The sequence below is a fragment of the Coregonus lavaretus genome (assembly GCF_964263955.1).
Source record: "Coregonus lavaretus genome assembly, chromosome: 32".
Taxonomy (NCBI): domain Eukaryota; kingdom Metazoa; phylum Chordata; class Actinopteri; order Salmoniformes; family Salmonidae; genus Coregonus; species Coregonus lavaretus.
In genome coordinates, this window is record NC_140019.1 from 20215725 (window position 1) to 20232156 (window position 16432).

General features: G+C 42.2%; 1 protein-coding gene across 1 annotated transcript; it reads right to left on the reverse strand.

Annotated features, from left to right (window-relative positions):
* Nucleotides 1-14367: 14367 nt before the first annotated feature.
* On the reverse strand, nucleotides 14368-16212 carry lingo2 (leucine rich repeat and Ig domain containing 2; the record flags this gene model as incomplete). Its single annotated transcript, XM_084150002.1, has 1 exon — nucleotides 14368-16212. One exon carries the CDS (start codon nucleotides 16210-16212, stop codon nucleotides 14368-14370), a length of 1845 nt encoding a protein of 614 aa, XP_084006128.1.
* Between the last annotated feature and the right edge of the window lie 220 nt (nucleotides 16213-16432).

The following is a 16432-nucleotide window of genomic DNA, read 5'->3' on the forward strand; positions in this document are numbered from 1 at the left end:
TACCATCTCTGCAGCACTCCACTAACCAGGCCTTCATGGTAGAATGGCCAGACAGAAGCCACTCCTCAGTAAAAGGCACATGACAGCCCGCTTGGAGTTTGCCAAAAGGCTCAGACCATGAGAAACAAGATTATCTGGTCTGATGAAACCAAGATTGAACACTTTGGCCTGAATGCCAAGTGTCACGTCTGAAGGAAACCTGGCACCATCCCTACGGTGAAGCATGGTGATGGCAGCATCATGCTGTGTGGATGTTTTTCAGCGTCAGGGACTGGGAGACTAGTCAGGATCGAGGGAAAGATGAACAAGCAAAGAACAGGGAGATCCTTGATGAAAACTGCTCCAGAGCGCTCAGGACCTCAGACTGGGGTGAAGGTTCACCTTCCAACAGGACAACGACCCTAAGCACACGGCAAAGACAACACAGGAGTGGCTTCGGGACAAGTCTCTGAATGTCCTTGAGTGGCCCAGCCATAGCCCGGACTTGAACCCGATCTAACATCTCTGGAGAGACCTGAAAATAGCTGTGCAGCAATGCTCCCCATCCAATCTGACAGAGCTTGAGAGGATTTGCAGAGAAGATTGGGAGAAACTCCCCAAATACAGGGGTGCCAAGCTTGTAGCATCATACCCAAGAAGAATCAAGGCTGTAATCGCTGCCAAAGGTGATTCAACAAAGTACTGAGTAAAGGGTCTGAATACTTATGTAAATGTAATATTTCCGTTTTTTTCTAAAAACCTATTTTTGCTTTGTCGTTATAGGGTATTGTGTGTAGATTGATGAGGAAAAATAAAAATGTAATCCATTTTAGAATAAGGCTGTAACGTAACAAAATGTGGAAAAAGTCAAGGGGTCTGAATACTTTCCGAATGCACTGTAAATGTGCAGTCGTGGCTTTGTTAAAAAATATATACGTCTACTCTTCTCAAAGTTTTTCTTTATCAAGTTACTTCTCAAAGTTATCTTGTTCAAAAATGTATTGGACACAATTACGTAAGTTACAGACAACATAATTTCCGATTATAGAACATTGACGTGTGTGCTGATTCTCACCACTCAGGATGCATGGCGATTAAATGACTCTTTTGAGTAAACCTAAGGTGTGTAAAATTGCTTTCAGGCTATTACAGGTCTCTCTTAATATTACTTCTCGAGGTCTTTATTGATCGGTTGAGAGCTATGAGAGATCTTTTGAAAGTTAACTAACAAGTAGGATTTCAAAGAGAGATGCAGGCATCAAGATGGCCCACCTTGAAATTTCCCGAAGACTTCATCTCAACATGCAAATGACCGCCTTGACTGAGATGGAAGTTCACTACTATAGAATAATATGTAAATTGGTAAAAGTACCTCATGCACAGTTGTTTATTTAGGTACAGTAGATAAAAACGATATTCAAAATGAGGATTTGGCATGTTTTCTGTAGCATAACAAATGATTATTTAACATATGTGTCACGTACGTTAAGAAACGGGTCGGACCAAGGTGCAGCGTGAAAGGCGTACATGTTTATTTAAATACTAAACACACGACACAGTAACCAAAATAACAAACTTAACCTTGACGGTCCAAAGGGCTAACACACTAGCCTAAACAGGAACACAACAAAATCCCACAACACAGGCAGGAAAACTGGCTGCCTAAGTATGATCCCCAATCAGAGACAACGAGCGACAGCTGCCTCTGATTGGGAACCACACCCGGCCAAACATAGAAATACAAACCTAGAATATTCACACCCTGACCAAACTAGCTAGAGTTCTATAGGCCAGGGCGTGACAATATGATAAAATAAAGAGTTAAATGTTTGGATTTTGCAAAGAGGCCTAGCTTCTCATGCTTCTCTGACAGTTCTCAAACATCAATCATTTTACATTTACATTTTAGTCATTTAGCAGACGCTCTTATCCAGAGCGACTTACAGTTAGTGAGTGCATAATTTTTTGTATTATTACTATTATTTAAAAAAATGTCATATCCCCCGTGGGAATCAAACCCATAACCCTGGCGTTGCAAACGCCATGCTCTACCAACTGAGCTACATCCCTGCCGGCCATTCCCTCCCCTACCCTGGACTAATTGTGCGCCGCCCCACGGGTCTCCCGGTCGCGGCCGGCTACGACAGAGCCTGGATTCGAACCAGGATCTCTAGTGGCACAGCTAGCACTGCGACGCAGTGCCTTAGACCACTGCGCCACTCGTGCCAGAGGAGACCGTGTGCTTCCAAAATAGCACACATTCCACTGCCGCCTCGGGTCAAACCACCTCAGCGAAATGAAGGGGTAACTCACTTTAAAAGCATCTGATTTCATAAATCATCCCCTTTAATGAATGAACTCCTCCACCCTGATAAAAATCCATGGATTAAATAGCTGGGGTTTATGGCCCAACAGTCATAACTTGACATGGTTTAGTTAAACTGCGCCTCATAAATCTTAGTTTGCTGTGCACCCATCTTGCTGCATCTCAGGGAGGGAGGATGCCTCCTGAATTCCGAATGCTCTTAGGTGATGGGAGGTATACAGCTGTCTGATTAAAAAGCAAGGCCAAAACTAAATTGTCTATTTGCATTAAGCACAAATTTAAATATTTAACACTGCACTTTACAGAGCCTGGTGTCAACTGTGTTTGCTACGTTTTTAAAATAATCATTTGTGAACAATTCTTGCTTCAACATTGGGTACCTTTGAGAGCTCTCACTTGGGTCAGTGTAGCTTTCAAAACAAATCATATTTAATCGACTGTATACATTTTAAAGAATATATTTGAATACATTTTAAACGTAGATCACCTTGAGTGTTGGAGATCCAATGCTATAAATGTATTTCTGTCTGTTTCACCACATATAGCCTACAGATGCCATGTGTTTAAGTAACCTGTCATGTCCATAAATGCTTACATGCACACTCTCATAAGGGTTACCATAGTGATTTCCATAAGTTCGTTATATTCATTTGTGTTATAGGAACTTATTTTCACACATATGGCTGCATATCTTCCCATAGAGAACTTGAGAAGATTAGGATTAATGAGAAACAAAATACTTATGGATAGATGTTTTACAATTTTGTTGCTTTCACATAGACAGTAACTCATAATCAGTTCAGCTAGCAGTGAGACGCCCAAAAGTGAATACGTCATAAAATAAATATATATTCCCCTCTGCCCAACACTCCAAGGCCATGACAAGAGAGATAAGAACATGGGGAAGGCTTAACACAGACATGCATGAGGATTCATTTCGGTCCTCTGTAGCTCAATTGGTAGAGCATGGCGCTTGTAATGCCAAGGTAGTGGGTTCGATCCCCGGGACCACCCCTGCTAAATGGCATATTATTATTATTAATGTGTTACATGTACAACATTACTTTGCTTTCCCTCCCTCCCTCGATCCACCGATTATGCATTCCTTGCTGAATGGAGTTGTCGTTGGAGACCTTGAAGAGTTTAAGTGATGGGCAAGGCTGTGTATCAAGTCAAAGCGCAATTTGTGTTGCTTGGTTGCAGTTCTCAATGCAGCAGCGATTTGACTTGACAGAAATAAAGACAGATTGCATATGATATTCACTGTGGCACTTGATCACAAAGGTACAATTCCACAAAATGCCCCCAATAAAAAGGCCACTAAGTCAATAAAGAAAATAGATCTAGTAGCACCATTATTTTACAGTCCTGTTTCAACTGGTATTTGCCTGTTACTTAAAGCTACAGTCTAGAGAATGTTGGGGTAATCACACAGCTAGTGTACATTACCCCAACATTCGAAGTGTTACGTTTACAGTACCAGTGAAAAGTTTGGACACACCTACTCATTCAATGGTTTATTTAAAAAAGGTAGGGGGGGTATACAGAATATAGCCCTATTTTGTAAAAGACCATGTCCATATTATGGCAAGAACAGCTCAAATAAGCAAAAATCAATGACAGTCCATCATTACTTTAAGACATGAAGGTCAGTCAATACGGAACATTTCAAGAACGTTGAACGTTTCTTAAAGTTCAGTCGCAAAAACCATCAAGCGCTATGATGAAACTGGCTCTCATGAGGACCGCCACAGGAATGGAAGAGGATAAGTTCATTAGAGTTACCATCCTCAGAAATTGCAGCCCAAATAGATGCTTCACAGAGTTCAAGTAACAGACACATCTCAACATCAACTGTTCTGAGGGGACTGTGTGAATCAGGCCTTCATGGTCGAATTGCTGTAAAGAAACCACTACTAAAGGATACCAATAATAAGAAGAGACCTGCTTGGGCCAAGAAACATGACCAATGGACATTAGACTGGTGGAAATATGTATTTTGGTCTGGAGTCCAAATTGGAGATTTTTTGTTCAAACCGCTGTCTTTGTGAGACGCGGTGTGGGTGCACGGATGATCTCTGCATGTGTAGTTGCCTCCGTAAAGCATGGAAGAGAAGGTGTTATGGTGTGGGGGTGCTTTGTTGGTGACACTGTTTGCCTTGAATTCTAAATAAATCACACACTTAACCAGCATGGCTACCACAGCATTCTGCAGCAATACTCCATCCCATATGGTTTGGGTTTAGTGGGACTATCATTTGTTTTTCAACAGGACACTACTCAAGGCTGTGTAAGGGCTATTTTACCAAGAAGGAGATTGATGGAGTGCTGCGTCAGATGACCTGGCCTCCACAATCCCCCCAACCTCAACCCAATTGAGATGGTTTGGGATGAGTCGGACCGCAGAGTGAAGGAAAAGTAGCCAACAAGTGCTCAGCATATGTGAGAACTCCTTCAAGACTGTTGGAAAAGCATTCCAGGTGAAGCTGGTTGAGAGAATGCCAAGAGTGTGCAAAGCTGACATCAAGGCAAAGGGTGGCTATTTGAAGAATCTCAAATAAAATATATTTTGATTTGTTTAACACTTTTTTGGTTATTACATGATTCCATATGTGTTATTTCATAGTTTTGATGTCTTCACTATTATTCTACAATGTAAAAATAGTAAAAATAAAGAAAAACTCTTGAATGAGTAGGTTTGTCCAAACTTTTGACTGGTACTGTAAGTGTTGAAAAAAACTCTGGTAAGTCTATGGTACTTACTGTCGGTAATTCAAGAGAATTGGTGAGTTCAATACAATTGGTAAGTATTCTTACAGAATCCTGGGAAATATTTTTACATGGCTAGTTTTCACCCCTGATGGTTAATGTGTAGTATAATTTAATCTCAACAATCATGTCTGAACTCTTGGCAGTCACTGTAGATATCTGTACTTGCAGCTGACACCAGGGCAATTCTTTGATGACGATCACCAAGTCACATGGTATCAGGAGATCTGAATCAATTGTCTGATATTCAGATAAGACTTGTGTCATGAATGCCCTAACAACCAAATGTCCTTGAAGAATGAAAAACAGGGAAGTGCTGAAAGGATGTAACTTTCAATGTTGGCCCTTAACAGGAGGATGCATATCAGATTGAACTTGATCTTGGGAAAATCGAAAATAATATACAGTATGTGTATTCAACACTTTTGATCTCTTTATCACTTACATTAAATACAGGACAACCCTTCATTAGATACATGATTGGTATAATCATACAATTCTCATTCTAATATAAAAAGAGTGTTCCAAAAACCCCTGTGTTTACATTCTCAAGGATATAAAATGGAGACAGGCTGGTTTCACAATTGTTAGTACCAAACGACGTGCTTAAAATGCATCTCATTAGAAGAGCTCCCATATGATTTTGCTAATGAGCCACAACACATTTATTTCACTTCGATCCAGATGTCAGAAAGAAGTAGCAAACCACTTACTCATGTAAAATAGCTTTCACATATGTTTCTAACACAGTTATATATTAGTTTAGTATTGTATCATTATTATTATTATTATTATTATTAGTAGTAGTAGTAGTAGTAGTAGTAGTAGTAGTAGTAGTATCATTATTGTCAACACAGTACTGTGGATAAAGGACAAATTAATAATAAAGCAAAAATGGGTATCCCAATTTATAAGAAGTGTTACATACAGTTAGCAGGTATATTATTAACCATTTAGAGGATTTGCTAATAATCTCACAATTGAGATGTATTTACACTGTAGATGTCTAGGTAACTAACTACTCTACCAAGTGGGACTACCAAGTGGGACTACCAAGTGGGACTACCAAGGGAGGTTCTATTATTTTTATTTTCTGCTCTCTTTTTGTGTGATGGAAGGAGCTATTAAAAGACATATCAAATTTAGGGGACAAGTTGACAAGTTGAAAGAGAAGCCCGGTGGTGTGGCTTTGATCTTCTGAAGGTGTTTGTCCCTCTTGCAGTAGGGACCTGGGACACAGGTGCCTCTAGACAATCACAGTACACTGAAGAGAGATGACTTCATCTCTGGCACCATAATAAGATGCTTTGGAGCATCCAGATGTTAGAGGCTTGTACTAAAAGCACCTGATGGAATTATAATATATATCCCCTTGTTGCATATATAATATATGAACAAAGAGCCTATGCAGTCTTGCATTAAGTGTGATTGTACTGTATGTTGTTACCAAAGCCTAAAAGGACTCTCACTCAAGGGTCTAGGTTAATATCAACAATTGATTATGGACAAAAAATTTTTTCCTCCCAGACAGAAAGATGTAAATGTTTAGGACAGGACATTCTATAGTGTACTCTATATAATTGAACCTGCCTAGAATATGGTATTTTAACCCCATATTTTTGGCATTAAACAGTCTCCATATATACTTCCATTAATTTTTTCAACTGGTACCGGGGGACCTTCAGACAAGTCTTGTGAGGCCTGTGGGCGCCCTAGAGCAAAATAACTGACATGTACATGTTCATACTAGTTTGTAGGCCAAACCGTTCGGACGCTACAGATGATTTTGTGAGAAGACCGATTTTCGGGATGTCTCATGGTCTTCCTAACACCGCTCTAGCTCTGTCACCTTTCACCGCAGATGCAGTGGATTGAGATGCATCCAATGGAAAAAAATATCTCTAGCTTAAACTGACATATTTTTATGGGGATTTTGGTATTATGCTAATTAGATGTCCGGGGGGGGGGGGCGTGGAACTCGACCTTAGGGGGTTATTATTGTGGCTGCTTCAAGGAGGCATTTTGCGTTCTCTTCAAAAAGCTACAGAGAAACTATCTATTTCCATTTCCAGCCAATTGGTGCTTGGAATATAGCCAGCTGATCTCTACTCACACAACAACCACCACACCAACCAACACATACACACACAAGAGCCTTTATCTAAGGCAGATATACAGTGAGGGAAAAAAGTATTTGATCCCCTGCTGATTTTGTACGTTTGCCCACTGACAAAGAAATGATCAGTCTATAATTTTAATGGTAGGTTTATTTAAACAGGGAGAGACAGAATAACAACAAAATAATCCAGAAAAACGCATGTCAAAAATGTTATCAATTGATTTGCATTTTAATGAGGGAAATAAGTATTTGACCCCCTCTCAATCAGAAAGATTTCTGGCTCCCAGGTGTCTTTTATACAGGTAACGAGCTGGGATTAGGAGCACACTTTTAAAGGGAGTGCTCCTAATCTCAGTTTGTTACCTGTATAAAAGACACCTGTCCACAGAAGCAATCAATCAATCAGATTCCAAACTCTCCACCATGGCCAAGACCAAAGAGCTCTCCAAGGATGTCAGGGACAAGATTGTAGACCTACACAAGGCTGGAATGGGCTACAAGACCACCGCTAAGCAGCTTGGTGGAAGGTGACAACAGTTGGTGCGATTATTCACAAATGGAAGAAACACAAAAGAACTGTCAATCTCCCTCGGCCTGGGGCTCCATGCAAGATCTCACCTCGTGGAGTTGCAATGATCATGAGAACGGTGAGGAATCAGCCCAGAACTACACGGGAGGATCTTGTCAATGATCTCAAGGCAGCTGGGACCATAGTCACCAAGAAAACAATTGGTAACACACTACGCCGTGAAGGACTGAAATCCTGCAGCGCCTGCAAGGTCCCCCTGCTCAAGAAAGCACATATACATGCCCGTCTGAAGTTTGCCAATAAACATCTGAATGATTCAGAGGAGATCTGGGTGAAAGTGTTGTGGTCAGATGAGACCAAAATGGAGCTCTTTGGCATCAACTCAACTCGCCGTGTTTGGAGGAGGAGGAATGCTGCCTATGACCCCAATAACACCATCCCCACCGTCAAACATGGAGGTGGAAACATTATGCTTTGGGGGTGTTTTTCTGCTAAGGGGACAGGACAACTTCACTGCATCAAAGGGATGATGGACGGGGCCATGTACCATCAAATCTTGGGTGAGAACCTCCTTCCCTCAGCCAAGGCATTGAAAATGTGTAGTGGATGGGTATTCCAGCACGACAATGACCCAAAACACACGGCCAAGGCAACAAAGGAGTGGCTCAAGAAGAAGCACATTAAGGTCCTGGAGTGGCCTAGCCAGTCTCCAGACCTTAATCCCATAGAAAATCTGTGGAGGGAGTTGAAGGTTTGAGTTGCCAAACGTCAGCCTCGAAACCTTAATGACTTGGAGAAGATCTGCAAAGAGGAGTGGGACAAAATCCCTCCTGAGATGTGTGCAAACCTGGTGGCCAACTACAAGAAACGTCTGACCTCTGTGATTGCCAACAAGGGTTTTTTGCCACCAAGTACTAAGTCATGTTTTGCAGAGGGGTCAAATACTTATTTCCCTCATTAAAATGCAAATCAATTTATAACATTTTTGACATGCGTTTTTCTGGATTTCTTTGTTGTTATTCTGTCTCTCAATGTTCAAATAAACCTACCATTAAAATTATAGACTGATCATTTCTTTGTCAGTAGGCAAACATACAAAATCAGCAGGGGATCAAATACTTTTTCCCTCTGTACTTGTTCCAGGCATTTCATTGTGAGACCCACATTTACCCAGAGAGTTTTTGTGATATAGTGTCTTCGTTAGTTGGAATGTGCACAGCTGTTTACCAGTACTTTGCACATTCAATGGAACAACCACTGTGTTCTGTGTCCATTAACTCTAGTTCATGGGTCCATACATCACTAAACAGATATGTTTTCTATTTCCGTTGTCTTTTTTCTGTATTCATTACAGTCTTTTCGGGAAAGGCCAACTCTACACTGGAGTTGCTTACCAAGAAGACAGCGAATGTTCCTGAGTGGCCAAGTTACAGTTTTGACTTACATCTTCTTGAATATCTATTGCAAGACTTGAAAATTGCTGTCTAGCCATGATCCCCAACAACTGACAGAGCTTGAATAACTTTTAAAAGAGTAAACACACACACACACAATTTTACTCGACACATTTCCCTTCAGTACAGCTGGTGGTGGGTCGAAGGGTGGAACAGCAGTGGGATCACCAGGGAGCTCATTTGGCAGGGAAGCGCACCATGAGGGAGTGTATGAAAGCTCACCTAATGAAAGCACACAGCGCGTAACCTGCCCCGCTCACATCTGCCCAGATTGCGGCAACTGCCAGCTCCACTCTAGGACTATTTGATGTCAATGTTGGGCATCCCATCCCCCTCCTAACCCCTCCCATCCCTTCCACATATTACATTCCTTCCCCTTACACAGCGAAGACCGTTCACATATTATGAAATCCGTTGTGTCCACAGGGCGATATCAAATCAAATCGTATTGGTCACATGCGCTGAATACAACAGGTGTAGACTTACAGTGAAATGCTTACTTATGAGCCCATTCCCAACAACACAGAGTTAAAAAGTAAGACAAATATTTGCAAAAAATAAAAACAACTGTACCACAATAAAAACAATTATGAGGCTATATACAAGGAGTACCAATACCGAGTCAATGTGCAGGGGTAAGTTCGTAACAGCATGTCTCGAGTCCTGCAGAGGCAATGATTATTCTGTTTGCAAGCTGTATAGTACATGGGGAACGTTGAATCATGTCAATGGTAGCTGCTGTGAGATGAAATGCTGCTGAAATTTCATTCTGATTGTGTACGTTTGACTACATCAAGAAGACAAACAGAGACATGTTGCAGAAAATAGACATACCTCTTCGCATTTGTGATTAGTGAATGTTTGAGAGCGTCCCCATTAACGTACTGACTACATCGGATTAGATTTGTTGATATAAAGGAAAACCTTGAGGTTTAATCGCCCCATCGCCAATATCTTGTCAAGAGCAATACCAATTAGTGGCTCCATTGACCCTATCAGCCATAGATATTTAACAAAATGATAATGCAGTTGATAAATCCATTTCGAAACAGTTAAAAGGATATTCCCTTCCCTTTCCCCTTGGGATATTCTAACATCAATATGATTATAAATAAAGATTAAAAAAATAAAGAAAAAAGGACTTCTTAGTACTGGTTTAAAAGAGGCACTGCTAAAACATAGCATGTGAACAAAGGCACAGTGGTGATCTGTCTGGTGGGGTGTATTTCTGATACTGCTCCACGGGGGTCACAACAGATGAGTACATCACCTGGATTGGCAGTTCATAACCCCAACAGGACAGAGTGTCATGGGGGTTAAGGGACACCCCTGTCGCTCACTGACACATTTCTGCGGGGTGCCGTCTGAGCAAAAACATCCTCATACAATCATACGGCCCAGCTTTTAAGTTTCTTTCAGTGACTGGGAAGAGAAGTGAAATGGTGGTCAGATTGGAGGATCTGTCTGTAGTACAGGTTTCATCTAGCACAGCTCCAAGTGCCAAACACAGAATGTGGCCATCACTGACCTACAAACTTAACCTCATTTATTTCGTATTTTAGGAAGTGCTAGAGCTTGATTTCACAAGAGACCCATGGGATTGCGGACTTAGAAACAAAGGCTGCATTTACACAGGCAGACCAATTCGATATATATTTCAATAATTGGTCTTTTGACCAATCAGATCAGCTCTGAAAAAGATCTGATGTGAAAAGATCGGATGCGATTGGTGAAAAGACGAATTCGTGGAAAATATATCTGAATAGGGCTGTCTGTGTGAACACAGCCAAACAAGCCCATGAAAGTGGTTAATGTGAATGAGATTGCACATATAAGGTATAAGGTGAAGAGAAAGGACATGAGAGAAAAAAAAAACTAAAAAACAATATGGTTAAGTATTGTGCAACAAATTTACAGCAAAGTCATAAACAAAGTGATAAGTGCTAAACTTAACTGATACATGATATTCTCTACATTTTTCTTGTACTGTATTAAAATGTTTACCTATGGGGCCTCCCGAGTGGCGCAGCGGTCTAAGGCACTGCATCGCAGTGCTAGAGGCATCACTACAGACCCGGGTTGTATCACAACCGGCCGTGATCGGGAGTCCCATAGGGCGTCGCACAATTGGCCCAGCGTCATCCAGGTTAGGGGAGGGTTTGGCCGGGGGGGGCTTTACTTGGCTCAATGCGCTCTAGCGACTCCTTGTGGCGGGCCGGGTGCTTGCAGGCTGACTTGGTCATCAGTTGAATGGTGTTTCCTCCGACACATTGGTGCAGCTGGCTTCCGGGTTAAGCGGGCTGGTGTTAAGAAGCGCGGATGACTCGACCTTCGCCTCCTGAGCCCGTTGAGGAGTTGCAGCAATGAGACAAGATCGATAAAGGGGGTAAAAAAAGTTGACTATTAGATTAAGTGCAAATCATGACATGAAATTAAATTTTTAAGTTAACAACACAACCAACATTAACTGTAAAGCAAGAGAATAGGACGTGAACATATAAAGACAGAGGGAAAACACTGGCACACATTAATTAGAGAACAACACAATAAATCAGTCTTGTGAATGTAGTGAATTGGGCAGCATTGTATGTTCTGTAGCATTGCAATCTGCTATCTTCTTAACCAAGGATACCCCTCCGGTTTGCTGTCTTCATCTCAGTGATAAATGTAATGCCTCCAGGTGCTCATCTGGACTGTGTCAGAAGGTTAACTGCATTCCTCCAGATTCCTCCTCTGATAGTGCCTTCCTCCTGACACACACAACCTGCAACATCATACTGTCAAGGCTTAGAGACTAGACATTTTGCCCTGTTTCCCTCTTCTGATATGCACTGATTTGAAAGGTTAGATGTGGATATCACACTTTTCTGCATGATAAAAAGGTAATATTCAAAGGTTATGGTTTGCGTGATAGGGAGAATGTGTGTGTAATTGTACATTCTGGAAAGGCAATGCCCCAAACCATTTCATTTTCTCAACCTGTGATCTGTCGTAATTGTGTTTCTGCAGATCTTGCTCCTCGAATGGCCTTGTCAACTTCATCTGATGTTGTAGAAATACAAAATAACCCTTAGATTTCACATACATTGTAAGACAGTTCCCTTGATGCCAGTGATTGATATTTGATATGGTCTATTTTAACAGTTGTATTCAACCATATGCTAATGTTACTATGCTGTTTCCAGATGTTCAACAGGCATATTATATGCTGATAAATACCCTCTTTTGCTTCACTGCGGTCAATATATAGACACACTAAATGGTACAAATAAATCTTATTTTATTTCACATACATTATTTTTTTCTTTTACTTTGAACTTTTCACAATCTAAATGATTCAACAACAAAATGAGAAACTACCACAACAAAGTCCAAATGTCTTACTGGGGAGAAAAGATGTCAACTTCACTGTAGTAAGCTGGACACATGTATTTTGCCATCAGGCAAAGGTTACAGTCAAAGGAATAAAAAGAGACAGGAATAGGACAGAAAAGTGTAGGTTCTCTGACCAATATGTCAACTTCTAAATCATCAAACGTGATTATTTCTCCCCGGAATAGTGTTATAATACTCACTTTTGTAAAACCCTCAAACCACTTTGATAAATAAAATATTTTTATTTTATGGTTGACAATAAACAAAAATATCTTTAATATCTAGGGGTTTATTTGGGGAACAGGGATATATTTTCTCCAGTGTGACATTGCAATCCTGTAGAAGCCCTTTCCTATATTCATGGACAATTTCATAAGTGACGAGTTACCATTTTGCTTATTAGGTGGGGGAATTGAGATTTTGGCTGACGTTGCATCCCATGAGTATTGCTATGAACAGTTTGTTTAAATGAGTATGTACATACCTGTACATAATGAAGCATTAAGTACACATATGCAAAGATTATGCTCGGAGGGAATGCTCTCAGTTTCATCAATCAGTTCGGTGAGTAAGCATGGTGCAAGACCAAACCAATAAGAGTAATACTTTTAGATACAAATGTGTACTGTACACGGTTCTGTAGTGTCTTTAAACCCAACCCAGTACTTGGGCATATAAATATAATTTGAAAAGCTTTATTATCACACCTATTCCTTTCGGGTCCCCTGGGTAGAGATTCAGATAATTTCTGAGGATCTGTGGTGGACAAGCTCACTAGCAACTGCAAGCACATACGTCACAACGTCCTGGCATTGTATCCAATAAGATGCCATGGTTGGGGACTGCACTCTTGTGTCCTGTTATTGCACTCTGCAGTACTTTTTCCATTCCCAGTTTACCAAAGAGTGATGCTGAGACTCCACAGTGCAGTCAGAAAAAGTTATTTTCCTGTGTTTTATTTATATATTTCCACACTATGAGGTTGAAATAATACTGTGAAATTGTGAAAAGTATGATAATGCCCTTTTAGTGTAAGAGAAATTTCAGTCTGTTTTGGTGGGATGGAGTTTTGGCCATTCTGGTGACATCACCAGGCGTTAAATTAGTTAATAGACCAATAAGAAAGAGTTCCAAACCTCTCTGCCAATAACAGCTAGTTTTCCCCTCCCCACTTAGACCTCTCCCAGACAGTCTTAGCAAAATTCTTGCTTGAGAAATTGCTATTTGTGTTTCTTTTTGACCACTTTAATTGAAAACAATCACAGTCATTGGGTCATCGTTACCCAGAAATGATTTGATATTGAGATCAGAACAGCTGCATTGGACCATTAAAATGCATGTCAAACAAAACCCAATGATTGCAAAGTTAAACAAACCATACAACTCTATGCACAAGGACTACTTTAAACAATTTGCACAGATTTTTTTTTTTTACAAAAACACATTTAATTGAAGAACAGTGCAGATGCAAAGTTTGGTAACAGAATGATGGTTTGTGCTGTTGGTGCTATCATTCTGTTACCAAACTTTGCATCTACAATGTTCTTCAAGTGTGTTTGTAAAAATGTCTGTGGAAATTGTTAAAAGCAGTCCTTGTGCATAGAGCTGCATGGTTTGTTTAAATTTGCAATCATTGGTTTTTGTTTGGCATACATTTTAAAGTGAAAAATCTGAGCCTCAGCATCACTCTGCTATCATGGAATTGCTCAGTATCATTCTCCTGCAGTAGTGGAAAATTCAGAAGTTCCATTTGCAATAAAAATACATAATCCTTAGAGCATTCCCAACATATGGATTCCCAGATTCACAAACCATGTTAGATCATTTTCATGTTAAAGCGATGAGGTCCAGCTTGTCCCTCTGCCCCTCCATCTACAGAGGTGCCGTTAGACTTGGACCGAGGGACATATTCAATATCTATATTGTTTTTATGCTTTCCTTTGCCCCGGCTCCAAACGAACAGGAGCAGGAAGCAGAACAAGACCACCCCCAGGAATGTGAAACATCCCATTGCTGTCGACACTAAGATAGTCTTTAGGTCCAAGCCGTAGGTCACGTTGCTAGTCCCATTGGTAGTGGCATTGCTGGGATCTGTGTAGTACTGGGTCCTGTTTGCGTAGAGCGACCCCAGGCTTTTCACTGCTAGGGAGGCCATCAATGAGTCGTTACCTGCTGTGTTGGTTGCCATGCAAAGGTATACGCCGCCGTCCTGCACCTCGGCCACCTTGATCTCCAGCGTCCCATTGTTGTGGACCGTGACTCTGCCATGGCTCTTGTTGGTGAGGAGGCGCCGACGTGGGGACAGCCATGACACCACCGGCCTGGGGATTCCTTCAGCACTACAGTGTAGTTTTGCTGGCTGGCCCTCGTCCACGGCTATCGTCTGTGTCTTGTTCTCCCGGATTTTTGGCTTGGTGCATGTCACGTAGTAGGAGAGCAGGGTCTCCTTGAACTCCCTGAAAGGTCTGCCGCGGATGCCCTCGGGGGTGCTGCACTCTGGCTGCGATTCGCCAAAGAAGATGGAGTGCCTTTTCTGCAGGATCCACATGAGACGGCAGTCGCACACCAGGGGGTTGTCATCGATCAAGAGGACCTCCAGAGCCTCAGGGGCTTGGAAGACACCCTTCTCCAGGGTGTCCAAATGGTTGTGGGAGACGTTGAGGACTTTGAGCCACCGGAGGCCCTGAAATGCGTACGGTTCAATGGTCGACAACTGGGCCCCAACCAGACGCAGTTCCCTCAGGCGCACCAACTCAAACAGCATCCCCCCCTCGATGTGTCTGATGCAGTTGAAGGAGAGGTTGAGGTGTGTCAGGTAGTGCAGGTGCTTTAGGGCCTGGTATGGGAAGGTTGACAGGTTGGTGTTGGTGATAAATAGTGTAGTCAGGTTGAGGCTGTGCAGCGTGTTGGCCGGCACACTGTCCAGTGAGGTCCAGCTGTCAATCTCCAGGTTGCCCAGCCGGAAAAGCTTTTTGAAGGAGTAGGCGTGCAAGGTGCTGATGCTGAGGTATCGCAGGTGAAGACTGACCAGGTTGTGCAGATGGGACAGGGCCTCAGTGGGCACCACCGTCAGGTTGCATCTCTCCAGGGTTAGTGTCTGTAGGCTCAGCAGTCCACTGAACGCCCGGTGGGAGATGTACACCAGGTCATTGTCACCCACATCCAGGAACTTCAGGTTGTGCAAGTCCTGGAACATGTAGTCCAGCAGGATGACGATCTTGTTGTCGCTGACATCCAGCCGTGTGAGGTTGGACAAGCCTGTGAAGACGCCCAGGGGAATAAGCTTGATGCGGTTGCTTTTGAGACTGAGTGAGTGCATGCTGTACAGAGGGTTGAATGCCCCCGGCTCCACATAGCTGATAATGTTCCCACTGAGGTCCAAATCCTCTAGTCCAGTGTAGGGGGCAAATTCGTCCGGGTTGATGGCCTGCAGCTTGTTCTTGCTCAGGTCCAGGATCCTGGTCTCGATGGGGATGCCGTCGGGGATGCCCGGTAGGCGTTTGCGGTGGCACAGGACCGACTTGCTCTGGGCTGAGCAGTCGCAGCGGGCGGGACATCCCAGGGCGGAACCCACGAAGACGGCCACGAGAGCCAGTCCCAGGAACGGTTGCCAGCATGAGAGGGCTGTGTGCAGCATGACTTTGCTCATACAGTCGACCATTCTGTCACGGCTCTACAAGAAAGAGAGGGAAAACAGACAGAAAGAGCATACAATTAGAGAGCATAAATTGTTAAGAATTAGTGATGTGTGAAAACCTTGATGGTTATCAATATACACATGCGTATGCAATCTTTTCAAGGAAATTATTCTGGGATTATAAATGGAAACTAAATGGATGACGTCGTCTTACTATTGTGGTGAAATTGACTGCCATCTTATC